This window comes from Eleginops maclovinus, chromosome 7 (genome assembly GCF_036324505.1).
Source record: "Eleginops maclovinus isolate JMC-PN-2008 ecotype Puerto Natales chromosome 7, JC_Emac_rtc_rv5, whole genome shotgun sequence".
NCBI lineage: Eukaryota > Metazoa > Chordata > Actinopteri > Perciformes > Eleginopidae > Eleginops > Eleginops maclovinus.
Genome location: NC_086355.1, coordinates 12,263,261 through 12,281,412, shown reverse-complemented (window position 1 = coordinate 12,281,412; position 18,152 = coordinate 12,263,261). Strand labels below are relative to the sequence as shown.

The 18,152-nt window shown below is 40.1% G+C and overlaps 1 protein-coding gene across 1 annotated transcript; it reads left to right on the top strand.

The window, feature by feature from the left end:
• The first annotated feature begins 3,399 nt into the window (after positions 1-3,399).
• Positions 3,400-17,717, top strand: srpx (sushi-repeat containing protein X-linked). Its single transcript, XM_063887096.1, has 10 exons — positions 3,400-3,516; positions 8,812-8,868; positions 10,995-11,183; positions 12,229-12,405; positions 13,159-13,285; positions 13,397-13,518; positions 13,828-14,007; positions 15,254-15,387; positions 16,473-16,594; positions 17,043-17,717. Exons 1-10 carry the CDS (start codon positions 3,456-3,458, stop codon positions 17,224-17,226), a joined length of 1,353 nt encoding a protein of 450 aa, XP_063743166.1. The 5' UTR covers positions 3,400-3,455; the 3' UTR covers positions 17,227-17,717.
• Positions 17,718-18,152: the final 435 nt, after the last annotated feature.

Here is an 18,152-nt window from a genome sequence, read left to right as displayed (position 1 = left end):
TGTGTGTGTGTGTGTGTGTGTGTGTGTGTGTGTGTGTGTGTGTGTGTGTGTGTGTGTGTGTGTGTGTGTGTGTGTGTGTGTGTGTGTGTGTGTGTGTGTGTGTGTGTGTGTGTGTGCGTGTGTGTTCGTGTGTGTTCATGTGTCTATTCTGTATTCAACTGCTGTATTGCTTATCGGATAAGTTGTAGGCCTGGAAGAGCTGATACGCTTGCAACCAGCATATTGAAAGCAAAGGGCTTTCCTGCTATTAAAACACTCACAGAGCAGTGTGTGTGTGTGTGTGTGTGTGTAAATAATTAAAAGAAAACAAAACCCAGTGAGAATCTTAATCTGAGATCATCGACCATAACCCCACATCAAAGTGTTCAATTCTCCAGATCCAGGTGAGCAGAGATGGAGTCACAGTTTCTTCACCTGACCCGAGATAATGTCTAATTGTTGGCTGAAACATCACTATATAATTACAGCTCAGGAGATCCTCTCACAGTCACTTTATCAACACGCCTCCCCCTTCCTGTTCCCGTCAACTCAAAGAGCACCTCGTGTGTGAACTCGCCCCCTCGCACTCTGCACAGGGTCGACAACCAAACATCAGCTTCCTACTTTCACCGCCCCCGCAGTGTCTTTGTTATTAACAGAATAATAATCAGGTCGAGTGCCATGCAAATGTCAAGACAGGATTTCAGTATGGTAACATTTCAATTGAATAGCAAAGCAAGGAAGCAACAGGGATCCAACTCTCAGATCCAAAACACTGTTTACTGGTAACTGCAGGATGGACCATGTACTGTATCTTTCATGTTGTTAATTTACTATAGGAAGTTGCTGAAAATACTTGTAAGCAAAACAATTACTTTATACCAAAATCACTACATGGTGAAACCTTGATTTAATTTCTTCTTGGTTGAGAAAGAGCACCAGTAAAACCACTTGACCCCTTAGAAAATATACCTTAAATAATATAAATGTTTTGGATTTTTGCTTATGCATCAATTTTTTTCATGACTCTTTGATTCATGTCTTGAGACATGGGTATGAGGCCACAGCCCTCAGTTTGGGAACCCCTAGTTCAGTTTACAACATGTAGACAGTATCTTATAAACAGTTTGCGCAGATGTTGCTGTAAAGTACTGTGAATAAACTTGATGTACCTAAGCAGTGTAACTAAAGCAATTAAATACAGTACATACTTGTGACATACATGTAATTTTTATCATAGGTATACCTCAACTATGAGAGACAAAATGAGAAAAAAAAAATCCAGAAAATCACATTGTCTGATTTTTAAAGAATTTATTTTCAAATGATTGTGGAAAATAAGTATTTGGTCAATAACAAAAGTTCATCTCAATACTTTGTTATATACCCTTTGTTGGTAATGACAGAGGTCAAACGTTTTCTGTAAGTCTTCACAAGGTTTTCACACACTGTTGCTGGTATTTTGGCCCATTCCTCCATGCAGATCTCCTCTAAAGCAGTGATGTTTTGGGGCTGTCGCTGGGCAACACGGACTTTCAACTCCCTCCAAAGATTTTCTATGCGGTTGAGATCTGGAGACTGGCTAGGCCACTCCAGGACCTTGAAATGCTTCTTACGAAGCCACTCCTTCATTGCCCTGGCGGTGTGTTTGGGATCATTGTCATGCTGAAAGACCCAGCCACGCTTCATCTTCAGTGCCCTTGCTGATGGAAGGAGGTTTTCACTCAAAATCTCACGATACATGGCCCCATTCATTCTTTCCTTTACACGGATCAGTCGTCCTGGTCCCTTTGCAGAAAAACAGCCCCAAAGCATGATGTTTCCACCCCCATGCTTCACAGTAGGTATGGTGTTCTTTGGATGCAACTCTGCATTCTTTCTCCTCCAAACACGACGAGTTGAGTTTTTACCAAAAAGTTCTATTTTGGTTTCATCTGACCATATGACATCCTCCCAATCCTCTTCTGGATCATCCAAATGCCCTCTAGCAAACTTCAGACGGGCCTGGACATGTACTGGCTTAAGCAGGGGGACACGTCTGGAACTGCAGGATTTAAGTCCCTGGCGGCGTAGTGTGTTACTGATGGTAGCCTCTGTTACTTTGGTCCCAGCTCTCTGCAGGTCATTCACTAGGTCCCCCCGTGTGGTTCTGGGATTTTTGCTCACCGTTCTTGTGATGATTTTGACCCCACGGGGTGAGATCTTGCGTGGAGCCCCAGATCGAGGGAGATTAGCAGTGGTCTTGTATGTCTTCCATTTTCTAATAATTGCTCCCACAGTTGATTTCTTCACACCAAGCTGCTTACCTATTGCAGATTCAGTTTTCCCAGCCTGGTGCAGGTCTACAATTTTGTCTCTGGTCTCCTTTGACAGCTCTTTGGTCTTTGCCATAGTGGAGTTTGGAGTATAACTGTTTGAGGTTGTGGACAGGTGTCTTTTATACTGATAACGAGTTCAAAAATGTGCCATTAATACAGGTAACGAGTGGAGGACAGAGGAGCCTCTTAAAGAAGAAGTTACAGGTCTGTGAGAGCCAGAAATCTTGCTTGTTTGTAGGTGACCAAATACTTATTTTACCGAGGAATTTACCAATTAATTCATTAAAAATCAGACAATGTGATTTCCTGGATTTTTTTTTCTCATTCTGTCTCTCATAGTTGAGGTATACCTATGATAAAAATTACAGGCCTCTCTCATCTTTTTAAATGGGAGAACTTGCACAATTGGTGGCTGACTAAATACTTTTTTGCCCCACTGTACTTGCACTTGCGTCTATTTCCATTCTGTTATCTAGCCTACTCTGCATTTCAGAGGGAAATAATGTCATTTTAACGACACTAAGCTTCATGCATTGGAGTGTATAAGTTGGCTCCACATTGCAAAACTGTCAAATTAAAATGTTCTTGTACATGTGTTATCAAGAAGGACACATTTTTTATTAATAACACAGCACTGTGAAAAAAGCTTTTATCCTTAATGATTAGCCCTAATTTCGCTATAGGTTACTTTTAGTGCATTTACCTGATTACACATCGTTACTGTTACACACATTTTAAATTGAGCGGTAGGTGACCAGGGTGTTTCTATTTTTACTTCAAGGAGGGATCTGCATAGCTTTCTTCTTCCACAACTGAGAAGTAGCCCAACTTCTGAGCACCTCAAATTAAAGGCTTCTTACGTAACTAGTAGAGTAGGCTAGATGTGGCTTAAATTGTGTTTACTGTAGAGAAGCCTGAGAGGGGTTTAATAATGAGAGCTGGGGTGGTTTGCATTATTTAGTCTTGTGGCGATACTCGGCTGGATGTCACAGTTTACCCACAGGGGCTGGCACCGCCTCATGCCGGTATCCTGGCCTGGCTGTTTGGAGAATCCTCCCTTGTTTCTGGAGCAAGAGGCGGGCCTTTGGGAAGCAGGAATGCGCTGGAAGTTTTCCTGCGAGCTCCTTCTTCACATGTTGAAGAGTCCCGCTCATCGACATGGACATGTGGCCGCTGGTGCTCCTGTTCGTGCAGCTCTGCTTCTGCTCCGGGTATGAAGGTAAGGAACCGACAAAGACCTCACTCATCTCCTGGGCAATATTAACACTGCTGGACCCAGGGGGGTAATCAAATAGTTTATTATTAAATTGCCTGGGGGGAAAAAGTATTAGATCTATGTCACTTATTTTACATTAAACTTGTTGTGTTGGTATTGCTTTTATGACACGTTTTTGCATGCTTCTGAGGCTTCTTATCCTACAGCTGGTTTTTGGGTGAGCTGCGGTTGTGTTTACGTGGAGGGGGTGGACAGCGGGGGGAGTGCAGTGTGCATCTGGGGGACGTTTCTGTGCACAGAGCTCAGTCTGTGGCAGACTGCTAATGAAAGCCCTGCTACTGTAGTGTAAGTGCTATGTCAATCTTGCCCTTTACTTATACTTTCACAAGAGCTACCTATTCATTGCTTCTTTGATTTAAACGTATACCAAAGAGAATCACATCTTGGAATTGTTTAAGGTATTTAACTGATGAGTTTCGGTTCTGGTGTAAACACAGACGCACTGACACAAACACACGCACGTACACTTAAGTGGAGCAGCAACGATTAATTTATTAATTAATAGGCAGAGAATTGTTTTGAGATTGATTAGTTGCCTGAGTCACTTTTTCTAGCAAATCCCGGAATCTGTATGGTTTCAATTGTTGTAATGTGAGGATTCCGGTTCTGCTTTGTTTCCCCATCATATTATTTGAATATCTAAAGGCTTTGGACTGTTGGTTGGATAAAAATAACAAGCCATGTTATTATATTATAAATGTCTTCAACTTTTATAGAAATAATGAATAATGTATTTGTTTAAAAGTAACTGATAGAGCCCTACACTGAAGAATAGCATCCAATGTAAGAAAACATGTACTCTCCAGATGAACAGAGCCCAACAAGAGCAGGTCAGTAGAACTGCAGTGAGGAGCTGAACTGACTTCAAAGCTGTGTGTGTGTGTGTGTTTAAATGTGTGTGCAGTCACAGTGGTGATGTGCCTGTAGATGGTTTGAGAGTGTCTCACTGCTGTATGATCATCATGCAGGCTGAAACATGAACACATGCTGCCGAGCAGATTTATACTGACAGACTAAAAACTGTCGGTTGAGCAGTAGGGACTCTGGTCTGTACTTAGTGTGTGTGTGTGTGTGTGTGTGTGTGTGTGTGTGTGTGTGTGTGTGTGTGTGTGTGTGTGTGTGTGTGTGTGTGTGTGTGTGTGTGTGTGTGTGTGTTTATGAGGAGTTTATTTTACAGTGTTGTGTTTGTTTGTTCTGGCGGTCAATTACCCAGTTGACACGTTGAGTATGCATGCCTTGAAACTGGGTGGCAGTGCACAAGAATAACTACTTTTGGGTTCGCTTTTAAGAATGGAAATCTTTTGCTTGAGTTCTACATAGCTTCTTACATATAATCTCCATCTACAGTGGGTATACTTGAAAGCATGATCACATTTTCCATGAGGATTCTTGTGCTGATGAGAGGTACTGGCAGATAAATCCTCCACACACAGGGAGCCCCTTGAGGAAATGCCAGAAGGCACCATCACTCTGGAGAACAGTCACTGTAAGTGCTCAGTTGTCTCTCTGCCAGGAGATGAGAAACACTTCACAACAACTTACAGTAAATCCGAAATAGTCACAAAGGAAAACCAAAGAAAATTAATCAGTATCTAACTGTAAATCAATGAAAGCAAAGGGGTATTTACCGCTCTGTGCATTCAAAAACACATTGAAAATGATCTAGAAGACTGCAGCACACTCTAATACCTACTGCCCTGCTTGTCTTGATTAAATCCCACAGCTCAGCCTATTAAAATGTCCCACATGTGAAACTAGAAAACTTTACGTTTGCCCTTTTCAAGTAACAGAATAAATCTTGTTGGATTTATAGTAAAGTAAAAGCTTGTTTTACTTTAAGCTGCAGTAATTGACGTGAGTGAAAGAAGATGAGAACACAACATGAACACATTGTCACAGCTTATAAAGTTAATTTAGTGAACAGTTAGCAAACACTGCCTATTTAAAACCAATCACACACACATCAACATATGTATGTGAAGTGGTGTGATCTATTTAAGTCCAATATTCATCCTCCTTTTAGCTCTGTGTTAAGTATCCCCCAACTCCAGAGGGAAACCTTTTAGTGTCTAAATGCTACACTGTTTCACCACAGACTTTTTAGCTGAGAAGAGCTGCCTTATTTTGGGAATGACGTGGATGCGAGGGGAGTATGGGCTAAAAGACAAGATCGTAATTTACTGTTGATTCATCTTCATGAGCGATCCCTTTCACATGAAACATAGTCATTTAATCCATCGATTTAAAAGTATTTATTAGTGCAGCATTCAGTGCAGACAGATAAATGCCATATTAATAAATCACCACCATAATGAGTTTCTAATCAGAAAACCTAATACTTTGATGGTTGAATAATTTCAAATTAACTCTGCTCACAACTATGCTATATAATAAGCACGATCGGTATAGTGTAGTGAGCTATGGGATCATCAGCACTAACAACTGTAGTCCCTCACTTCAAAGTGTGAGCGGAGTTGAAAACAGCATCAGCTTTAACCTCGGGGTCAGAAATTGCTGATGTGATTAAAGAACCAGCCGCTGAAATGTTGGTTCACAGATTTAATGGGACAGAAATAATTAGTGCACTAAAAGGATTTACATAACCCTGTTACACTGGTGTGTTGAATTGAGCGATAAAGAAGTGACATTTATTGTTTGTTCTCTCACGCTCTGATTGCCTTTAGCTATACTTCAACAGGAGATGAGCATCCATATAATGACAGTTTATAGTACAGGCCTGCAGAGAAAGACTAATTGGAATATCGTGCTCTGTAATTTAAAGGTTTATTCACTCCCAGAGGTTTGTCTGCTTCAATGCTTCCTGCCCTATTAACATTTGACATCTTTCTTGCATTTTAAGTAGATGAGCAGGAATATGAAATCACTGCCGATCCCACTTCAGCATGCAGACGAGTCTCAGATCACATTTTCTTTTCTTCGGTTTGTTTGAATCTGGAGTGCTTTGACGAACAAAGGCCAAACCAGACCGAGCCAATTTAATCTAAATTGAAATGCAGAGCTGAAGTGCAGTTTCAGGCCCGGATATGCAATCCAACCTGCGTCACCTGCTGGAAAGAAAGTAACAGTAGCACTTTTTACGATATGCAGACAAAGACAAGGAGACACATTTCCTGTTCAGGAATTAAACAACTCTTGACTTCTGTTGGTAGTTTAGCTGGTTTTTTATCATGGAAAAATATGAATTTACAACATCATGTCAAAATTAGCGTTCTGTTTTTCACAGCCATAAGACAAATTCTCCCAGGTTGTCTAGAAGTCAAAGCGGCTACATTTGCAACACATGGATTTTAAAATCTATTCCGTTTGAACATTGGATATCCTCTGGAGGCTGGTGTGGCACAATGATGTACATTTGATATATTTTAAGATAAGTATAATGTAGTTTTGGGCTCTTTTCATTCCCTGGTAGAGTGGTATTGATTACAGGCTCCTGTGCTTGAAGGAGGATTATCATTCATCATAGATTTCATATCCAGCCTGATCTTTTTTATATCAGATCTAATTCTCCTGCTTTAGGATTAGGACTTCACTGTGCATTCAAGTACTGGATTTGAGTGAACTGAAATTAAATAACAGGACAGAATAGCAGTTCTAAAAGGACATCATGGATAATACAGCCTACTGATAAAAAAAACCCTCTTATCATTCTCCTGTAACTACAAAAAGGTGACTGCAAGTATCGTATAATGTGGGGGGCTGTTTCTCTGACTATAAATTGTACTTGTTTAATGTTTTTGGTGGGGGACAGGAGCGTGTCAAGTTTTACAGTCTGGTTAAGTTAAGTTGTCATTACGTTACATGACTTTGCAGCTAATTTCATTCAATTTCAATTTGTCAAAATGTTAAGCAATATAACTAAGCGATTTTTGTCTGAAAGATTAAAGTAGTGAGTCACATTTTTGGCAACACCTGCCAGTCGATCACAAACAAGGAGCTGCTGTTGGTCATGGTGTAAATTCCTGTGTCCTGTTTGCTTGGAATGGCTGCAAGTTGTTAGAACGGATCAATGTTCTGCTGCATTTGGCTTTAACTAATGCTCACTTTGAAAGACACACACACACACACACACACACACACACACACACACACACACACACACACACACACACACACACACACACACACACACACACACACACACACACACACACACACACACACACACACACACTCCTGTAATTAGTTTTCCAAACCTTTCTCTGCCTTCCCTCCCTCTCCCCATTAAGAAGCAGACACTGAAGTTTTCCCAATAGGCAGCTAAATCTGACTCACTCAGTATGTGGGTTTGCTCGGTACAATTCATGCGGCGTGATCTGACTGCTTAAAAACCTCAGAACTTTGTGTGTGTCTTTGTGTGCCTGTGTGTATTAGACAACTTGCGGCATTATGGTCCAGACAGCTTTAATTAAACTGACAGAAAGGCCATGATGAGGAATGTAGTGACTGTTCACAGTATCAGGTTCAGTGGCCAACATGCGGCTAATACATAAAGCTGAAGGAGGCTTGAACACTCTTCCCTTGTGGATCCTGAACAGAGGACACATTCACACCGGGGTTCATAACATCCCAGGGCCAAGGTTGAACACCCCTCCCCCTATGTTAACCCCTTCCTCACCTGTTTCCTCTTTCCTTACTGTTTTTACTGCTTCCTGACCCCCTCCCTTATTCATACTTTCATAAAATAATCCCCCTTGCTCATCACAATTCCTCTCACCTGTGTCTTTTACCAGTATCACTCAACTGTGCCCTCCTCCCCCTCTGCAGCTACCACTGAGACATATTTCAGTTCTCCTTGGATGCTTCTGTTTTATTGTTGAAATGTATTCCCTGTGTCTGAATGCTCTGTGCATTCTTACAATGGTAAGTATTAACTATGGCGTTGATTTGGAAGAAGACATTTCAAAATCAAACGCATAAAGGCCACAGCAAAAACAACACACTGGATTGAACAGAATGAATCTTTGTTTTGAACAGATTCATTTTCCAAACCAGCTGTAAAAGATTGATCTTTTGTGATTTATTCATGTGCATGTAGTCAGTCCAAAAGATCCAGATCCCCCACTGAGTCTGGTTCAGATGAAAAGTTAGGCAACATGTTTAAGCCTGTTCCTGGTGATCAAGGTCAGTCCAGGACAGGGCTTTTAAACATTGCCTAACATCTTGGATGCAGCTCTTTTTGCCGTGTCAGTTGCTTTTCTTCCTTTCTTTCCTCCCCAGGGTCAGGACAATACGCCAATGGAGACGATGAGGACTGGCATTCTCGTAGATATAAAGGTGACCGCAATTTGACACTGTCGATACATACAGTACATGTATCCTGAAACGTGATTCAAATATCTATTCAGAGACTACTTGTCAAAGAATGGTCTCCTGAATTGTCATGCAGACCAACAGAGTTAACCCAGTTCTTTGAGTCAATTGTCCCAATAAAACAGCAGTGACAGCATCATTATCTAATGTGAGATATTTCAGAATAATACTGACTATATCTGTGATGGTGATTTGCGAAACTATTTAAATGAAATCCTCCCGATTGCCCAAACTTCCCTCAACAGCTTTCAAAGATCAGAAACAGAAGGTCAGAAGAGAAATAAATAGATGGAGAAAATGTCAGGAAACAGATGTGACCTTTTATAATCCTCTACTAGCTGCTAGCACATCCCACTAGCTAAAAGTTAAATATAGTTGCCCTAAATCAGACAGGAGTGGATTCAGAAGGGATGAAATTTGATTATGCACTATATTCACATATGTCTAGAGTATAACAAAACTAAATAGAAATGTATTAAAACTATTATTTGATTGTGTCTTTTAAGCGGCATAATCAACTCCAGGAAGTTCAGCCAGTTTTGTAAACTGACTCAGTTACGTCAAAGCAGCTTCCTGGCCAAATCAAACTCTCCCCTTGTGTAAAAGCTCAAACTTTATTTTCTCGTACTCAGTGGTTGTGGAGACTTGGCCAATACAGCGAGAGAGAGGCAACAAGGGGAGGTTTGCTGTGTAATGAATAGGCTACTCAATTTTTGTCCAACTGGAAATTAGCCTAAACTATTCTCTCCAACTGCGTGCATGTGTGTGTCAGTCTACTGAGTGTTTGTTCGGAGCCAGCAGGAAATAACTGCAGATCTGGATTTCACTATATTGGAATAAGAACCATGCGGCCCCTCAAACTTGGCATGAAACAAAGAATTTATACACATGCTTTGTAGAGATGAAGTGGTATCTGCCACAAGAGGAGAACATTAAAACGTAGTTATTTTATTAAAGTATTACTTTAAAAAAAACACTTTCTTGATGATAAACTGATAAGAAAATGTATGCCACTATCTGTACATAGAATATGTCATAACCATAAATGTTAGCTTAGCTTAACATGGCCTGGCTCTGTCCAAAGGTAATAAAATTCAACTCTAAAGGCAAGGAAAGTTTATTTATGTAGCACAGTTCAACACAAGCAATTCAAATGCTTACAAAGAATGAAAAACATTAAGAGCACTAAAATATAGTGCAGCATAAACACATTATAAAATGACATTTTGAAAACGTTTTTTCCAGATACTGTATATGGAGTATAAAATGCTGCATCTCCATGTGTCGTTTTGACTCTGCGAACAGAAAGAAGATCCGTCCCAGAAGACCAAAGAGTTCTGGATGGTTCATAATGTAGGAGATGACCAAAGATGCTCAAAAACGCTGATAAAACTTTTTTAAATAAGTCATTTTGTCTTTGCTCAATTCAGAAAGTTATGTAGGCACTATGTCTTGCCAAGAATAGCCTTGCCCATACTCCAATTTATCTGTCATTCTTACACTTTGCTAGTGTGGCAGAGTTGCTCGTAGATGAATTGTCTTAACTTTACGAATAGCGCCAAGCTTGTTACCTCAGCCTGTTTACAGTCCTTGTGCTAAGCTGACAGGCTGCTGCAGCACAACTTTAAATGAACTCCACAGATACAAAATGATTTGTATTTGTAGAATTAATCTAGGGATGGAACACAAACCTGCATTAGTTCTTAAGAATTAGTCGTAGTAATACTTGAAGAGCAATAAAGAGCTTTACTTGTGTTAACACACAGTGTGTTCTCACTATATCACACTCACTTTCAGTGGGTTTAAGTGCTCTCTTTCCATCATTATCTGGATTTTCTACAAGTAACACTATCATGAGACACTGTTGGACCATGGAGAGTAGCAGAAAAGGTAACAAGAAATCCTCCGTATCTGTCTGAATTCAGATGATGGGCGGGTTTCACATTTTAACAGAAGAAAAGTCTGCCTAATCTTTAATAGTCCTCAGGTAAGTGCTCATCATTGAATACTGATACTCTCTCACTCCAAGGCCGTACCATGAAAAATATACTTACAGAAAGGAAAGGTCAATGCAGCTATCTTTCCTCCAGGGACACCGTGGTGTGCGCCTGTTAAGTTGAAACATGGAGACGTGAGCTGTCGTGCGCCCAGAGGAGAACACTACAGGAACGTGATGGGGACTCGCTGTAAAATCCGCTGCAAGCAGGGATACGAGTCCCAGAACTCAGAGGTGGTGTGTATGGCCAACAAGCATTGGTCCTCTAACTACGCCTGCCGAGGTAAGATCTGACATTAATCTGAACACATGTGTACTCATGCAGCACATAGTAGGTTTTGCCTCATGAGGATACCTAAAGTTATTTCTTACCTTTTTGAGCAACTTCACACCGCAGCAAAAATAGCATGTCCTTAGTTTCTTCTTCACCATTGGACTAAATATAACTGTCTTCTCATCAAGGGAGGAATTTTATTGGCCTAAATCTTACATTTTTATGAACAAAAAGTAGTGCATGTAGTTAAGGTTCAGGATTTCTTTAATTAATTTATGTTAAAACATAACATTGTGTATCACTTACTTGGGTCAATTTCTTCTTTGTGATGTCTATACATGGAAAGATATTAAAACCTTCTTAAAAACAGTATTTACCCCACGGGAAACTTAACCACTCCATGGAAAATGACTGCCACTACTACTACGGCTGTTAGGTTTAGGTTTCTTTAATGACAGAAGCCTATGCTTGGCGGCAACACTTGATGTAAGGTAATTAGGTTTGTCAAATTGTCATCACCCAATCCCCAAAACAAAAAAACTTGCATTAAAACCATTGAAACAAAGACAATTAATGCCAGATTTAGCAATTAGTTAGTATCCATCTGTAGCGAGTTTCCATCTGAAACCCTTGGCAGGCACACATAGCAATAAAAGCTTTAAACATTTACATGCAACATCTCTATCTCAAAGACAAATCTATCAGCAGACATCAAGTACCACCAAATGTATCAATTACATCCTGAAAGCACCTTGTAGTGGCATACTGACCCTTTATTCCCTGCCTTTTTATTAAGGATATTGAATGAAGATTACTCCCACTGCAGTTTTTATTATGTCTATTACAACTGCTTCTTGGTTCGAGTTAAAGGGTTCTCCTTGTCATAATTTTGAAATAAGACAAACAATGAGTGGTTGAGTTATGCATTTTAGATAAAGATGGACCACTTTCATTAACCCCAATGTATTTTATGTACCTGAAGTAAAATAAGCAAAGCAAGTCACCCCTTTGCTCAAAGCAAACCCTTTAATAACACTGAGATTCCGTCTAACAGAGATCCGCTGCCCCAAGCTGAGCATGCCCGCTAACGGCGGGTACAAGTGTTCAGACGGCTCCTACTTCAACTCTCGCTGCGAGTTCATCTGCTCCCCTGGATTCAGTCTGAAGGGCTACAAGACGGCAACCTGCCAGCACAACAAGGTGTGGAGCGCTGAAGTCCCCATCTGTGTTGGTAAGACTGTGTTTTGTTCTTATGTGCATAGATTCATCTCCCACTGAGGACTAGAGGCTGCAGACTACTGAGCTGCAAAAACACGTGTTACAGGGGATTACTTGCTGCAGGCATAATGTCAGCTGCAGACTACAGAGTATTCCTCATAATATAAGGTTATATGATTGATGTTTGGAAGAAGCCTCTAGACATGTACACAGACACACAGGGGTTTGTCTCTTGTCACCAGAAATGATAAATGTTTTTCACATCTTTGCAGCCCGAGTCTGAAAATGACACTTTGTGGAGTGACATTGAGTCTCCTAAGGAGTAATTATTGACTTTACTTGTTTTTGTATTGAACCTGTACTTGGCTACATCACTTCTTTAAATACTTGAAACCCGTGGTGTCTCATAGTACAAGGAAAGTACGGTGCCACAGGAGGGACGTAAGTCTCTTTCAGAACCAACAATACATGAATGGATTAAACAGTACTTTGATCTGCTCTAATGTTAGCTGCAATTGTTGGCATATCTGCTAATAAGCTTACAGCATACAATCGTATCCAAGAGTTAGTTCTAATGCAAAGGAAGATTTTTTGTGACAGGAATATAGTCCAGTTTTAAGCATGTTATGTACCTCTGGAAAGCGACTTAGAGCACCTTACAAAGCACTTGTAAAATAAATGTATTATTATTATTATTATTATTATGTCACATTTAGGGTTGTCTTTTTTGTCATTTTACTTAATTTTCTTCTCTCTCTCTCTGTAGATATGGATTCCCCAAAAATCAAGTGTCCTACTGTGAAGGATAAGTGGGCAGAGCCTGGAAAACTGACAGCGAGGGTGAGCTGGGACACACCCGAGGGTGTAGACACTGCAGACGGCATCCTTACAGAGTCAGTCTCATCTCCACCTCTCTTTTAAGCTGTTTCTTCCTTGTCTGTTAATATGCGACTCTGAGCACTGAGATCACAGTGAAAGATTAAAACAGAGCATTTCTTTTTCAGCGTTATCCTGAAAGGGAAACCTCCGAAATCAGACTTCCCGGAGGGGCTCCATAAAATCTCCTACACTGTGTTTGACCGTGCAGGGAACAAAGGATCCTGTCGCTTCACTGTCAGAGTGCGAGGTGAATTAATAAAAGGGTTTTGATAATGAGTGTCAATCAGGATTTTTGAGTAGCATTTTATCTTATCGGTTAATACAAAGAAGTAAGACCTTGAATATGTCAAATAAGATGCTGTTGTAACCTACTGTACATGACCTACTTGTCAGTGCACAGCAAGTCAACTGAATAAACAGAAATGTAGTAATAGCTAACAGGCAATGGTGCAGTATTCATGGAGAACATACAGAAGGCCAATCTTTCTCTGTCTTTTTTATTTGTTTTAATGCAACCACGCTGCCTGTAATCTAATGTGGTTCTTTGTCTGTGCAGTGCGCCGCTGCAGCCCGCTGTTTGCCCCAGACAACGGTTATATGAAGTGTGACAGTGACGGAGACAACTACGGAGCCTCTTGTGAGTTCAAATGCACCGGCGGCTACGAGCTGCAGGGCAGCGCGGCCAGAGTGTGTCAGTACGGCTTCACCTGGTCCGGCTTAGACACCACCTGTACAGGTACGTACTGCGTCCAGATAAACGCACATTCACTTAAATCAACAATCTTTAATTTATCTATTGTTTCTTATAGCAATTTGCAAGAAATATTGAAAAATTCTACAGCAGAAACATTTTTAACAAAAAAAAGAAAAACAATCAATTAGCAAAATAATTCAAATGTATTAAAAGTAATAGATAATAACATACAGAGTGCAACGATTTGCAATTAAATAATGGTATTATGACTTGACATTAGCATTCATTATTCACTGTTTAACAGACTTACATTAAGTCATTATTTCTAATTACTGGGAACCATTTTCCCAAATGTTATTGTTTGTAGTTTACTCAACCTGCTATGAAGTCTATGACCTTGCCGTATTGATGTTTACAATTTTCAAGGATATTCCTAGCACTGCAGCCTTGGGATTCATTCGATAAAATACCTCCATGATAAGATGTTCTCCACACAGGCTCCTTTTAATTCAGTTTACATTTCTTCACTGTCCTGGTGGAAGTTAAAACATATCTGTTTATAATTCTCCATTGGAAGTATATAGAAGTATTTCCATCATTAAGGAACTGTAGATTTTCTTCATATATTTTTCTATGCAGTGTTCCCAAATAAGTCTAGTTTTTTCTTTTAAAATCATCATTTGTCCAGTTCTGCGATAAAGGCATAATCTCTTTATATGAAAGAAAAATGTTACCATTGACAAATGTAATGTAAAACAATGTGGAGATATTTTTTTATAATTTGGTTTTCTTGGGACTGGTGTTCAGCCATGATTGGGATTTGTTTTAGTCCATTCTGGCAACAGTTTCCTCATCTCATTCTCGAAGCTCTGGCTCATTTATTTTCAATTTGTGCTTTCGAGTGGCAATAAACACCCCAGTGTTGCGTAAAGTTTGCATACCTGTGCTAAACAGGTAATATGTAAGAAGCTCAGTGGACGAGAGAATTGGGCCCCCTGTGCCATCTATCGATTAGAAAATCAATACTAGACACCACTCTAAAGAATGTCTGTGAGTCATGAACAAGTAGCAGTTTGGAGAGACTGTTGAAAACATCAGTAATTTAAACTCAATGTTACAGGTTTAGTTCACAGTTGAATACACTTCCATTGTGCATCTGCTCAACAGCCTTGCAGATTCAAATGACGCATTACGTCAGTGTAATATTGAGTTGTATTAAGTGTTGTACGTTTGCACAGTGTGTCATATCTTGTCATATCACTTAATTGTACATTCAATGTCATCACAGCCATGAACATTAACGTGGGAGTGCGTACAGCTGCTGCACTGCTGGATCAGTTCTATGAGAAACGACGGCTTCTCATTATCTCGGCCCCAACGGCTGCCAATCATAATTACCGCTTCCAGATGACTAACTTACAGGTGAGGCACGAGTCCGGAACATGAGCTGTAAGAGGGGGGACTGAAGTGGAGGGAAGAGTTGATGTAAGGTCCTGCTGCAGTGATTCGTGTCTCCACTGCTGCTCACACACAGGAACGCAGTGTGACTGTTTCTTCCTTGCTTTGCTGCCGAATGGGATAAAGAAGTGAGACATCAAATAAGACAATAGCGGGACGTAGTTTGCTGTCAGAAAATGCCAACACGATGAATAAATCGCACTGACACCAGCTTTGAAAAGGTTTATTCTGGTGATGGATGATTCCACGGATCGCCAAATGCCGTTAAGTTGAAGCTGTCTTTAAACACCTGACCTTTTGAAGTTATCACTTCTCATCTGAAAGACAAGATCGCGTTAAAAGTTTGTGAGCATCCTCAGCGATAAGGTTGTGTGTTGTTTGTGGGTTTCATAGCAGAATGTATTAGCCAGATATCGTTAATGGAGTGAGGATTTATCTATTTTGGACTGTTGCTGGGCAAAACCAGGACCTTTTCGGACATCGCCTTGAACTTTCAGAAATGTTAAATGACCTTTTACTGTTACGTGTACTCCAGAATGTTTGAATTAGCTAATATTTCTTATTAAAAAAATGAAAAGTTTTAATGCTAGTCAAAATACGCCTCCAACTTTACTAAGATCTCAGAGGATTTAAGTTTCAACATAACAGTTGTGTAGGCTGCAGACTGAGCCATGATTGATTTATAAATCATATTCAAATGTCAACATCTTGAACTCAGATTTAAGGTGAGCTGAGAGAAACTTTTCCACCCTAGGCAGATAAATGTGTAAACATCCTTAGTGTTAAACTCTGCACAGTGCGCACACATCATTATTTACAGGGAAAGTCAAACAAAAAGTCAAACTCACTTTTGACTGCAGGTTGTCTTTTATTAATCATGCAAGTAATCGATCGTTACAGCCCTGGTGTTATCTATGCCCACTTTGGTTCAAATTAGTTTCATATCCTACGTGAAATGAACTGTGCTCAGGTTTTTTGCCTGCATAGAAATCAATGACAAAGCTTTAAAACGGCAGAGCGTATTGATCAGTCTCTTTTTCTTGTCTCAGCATGCTCAGTGTGGACTGGACCTGAGGCACGTCACAGTGATTGAGCTGGTTGGGACTTACCCTGCTCAAATTGGCCGAATTCGACACAGACTGCTCCCTCCACCATTGTCCCTGCAAGTCAGGTACACACAGAAACACACACACAGAAATTCATAACATTCATCTGAATACTGAGAGCCAAGGACAAAGAGATTCATGTCATGTCTTTAGCAGCGAGCCAGGGACATGTCATGAATATCCTTATCCTTGGCTCCGCTATTCATATCCTTTTTTAAAGTAGTACAACAATTCACTACAAGTTGAAGTCCTGCATTCATAAGTAGGTAAAAGTACTTGTTTTGTAGTAAAATATACCCTGTCAGTGTTTTCTAATTTGTTTTTGGATTCATTTTAATGCTTGAGGTGTTTCTGGTTGTGCCAATGTGAATTCCCTTATATCCTGTTTTTTTTGGCTAGTTACATTTACAACAAAAAACCTACTTAGTGATTATATGATCAAGTATAACTCTTGAGCGGATATACTAAGTTAAGTTTATTTGGCTGCTCACTGAAATGATGTGCGTTTCCTAGGTTACTGCTCCAGATTCCTCAAAGGTCTTTCCAAATGGTGCTGGTCGACAAACAGGGCATGGATAAGCAGCGCTACCCGTTCCCGATCACAGCAGCTGAATTATTCACCACCATCGACACCTTCCCCCTCCGCAAGGATGAGATGGTGCTACAGCAGGAAGCGGGCCAGACGTGTCAATCATAAAACACATCAACGGACTGTCAGCCATCTTTGATCCTTCCCCTCCTCCGAAACAGCAGACCGTCACACACTCCTACCTGAAATCATTCAGGCCTGTTTCCAGAAGGTGTGTGAGTGCGTGTGTGTGTGTGTGTGTGTGCGTGCGTGTGCTGTTCTGAAGCATTATTGAGGTTTACTAAATGGAAGGGGTCATACAGTACATTACAATCATATTGATTCCTGTGTCTTGTCTATCTTTATGTTTTATTATTATTATTTTTTAATATTTTCAAAAGCCATATGTTTTACTATTTTTTACAAAAAAGTATTTTTACTGTATGAACTGGGAAACTTTTCACCTGTCTAATATTTATGTCTCACTTCTTTTTAATAATGAAAGTACACTCTCTGGAATACTGTATGTGTGTTTTTTGTACAGGACAGTGATCTTGCTGTTAGTACGCTGTACATCTACGTCAGAATCTACAAGACACAGATTAAATATGTCTATCGGCGAGGATGTTGTCTTCTGTGTGTCAGTGTGAGTGCGAGAGACAGGCATGATCGTCTGAGGATAATTCAAGAGAAAAATTTAAGAAAAGCAGACCAAAGCAAGTTTTGTGTTAAATTAAATAAAATGTGTCTTAAGACAACAACAAAACATTATTACAACCTTTTTCTAGTTCCAACAACTTGAAAGCATTCGTTTTAACAGATCGACATTTTAGGAAATACTCTTCTGCTTCTGCTATTTTGCCAAGAGTTCAGATGAATTTATGAATCTGTTCATTCAGATCAATAAAGCTGTAAGGCTCAAATATAAACCAAGCCCGTAGTTAACTTAGAAAAAGTCTAGCATGGCAATGTTCAAAGGTCACAAAAACAGCCAACTCTAAAAATGTGTTTGGACAAAGATCGAGTCAGATTTCTGTTTGTGATGTTGGCCATTT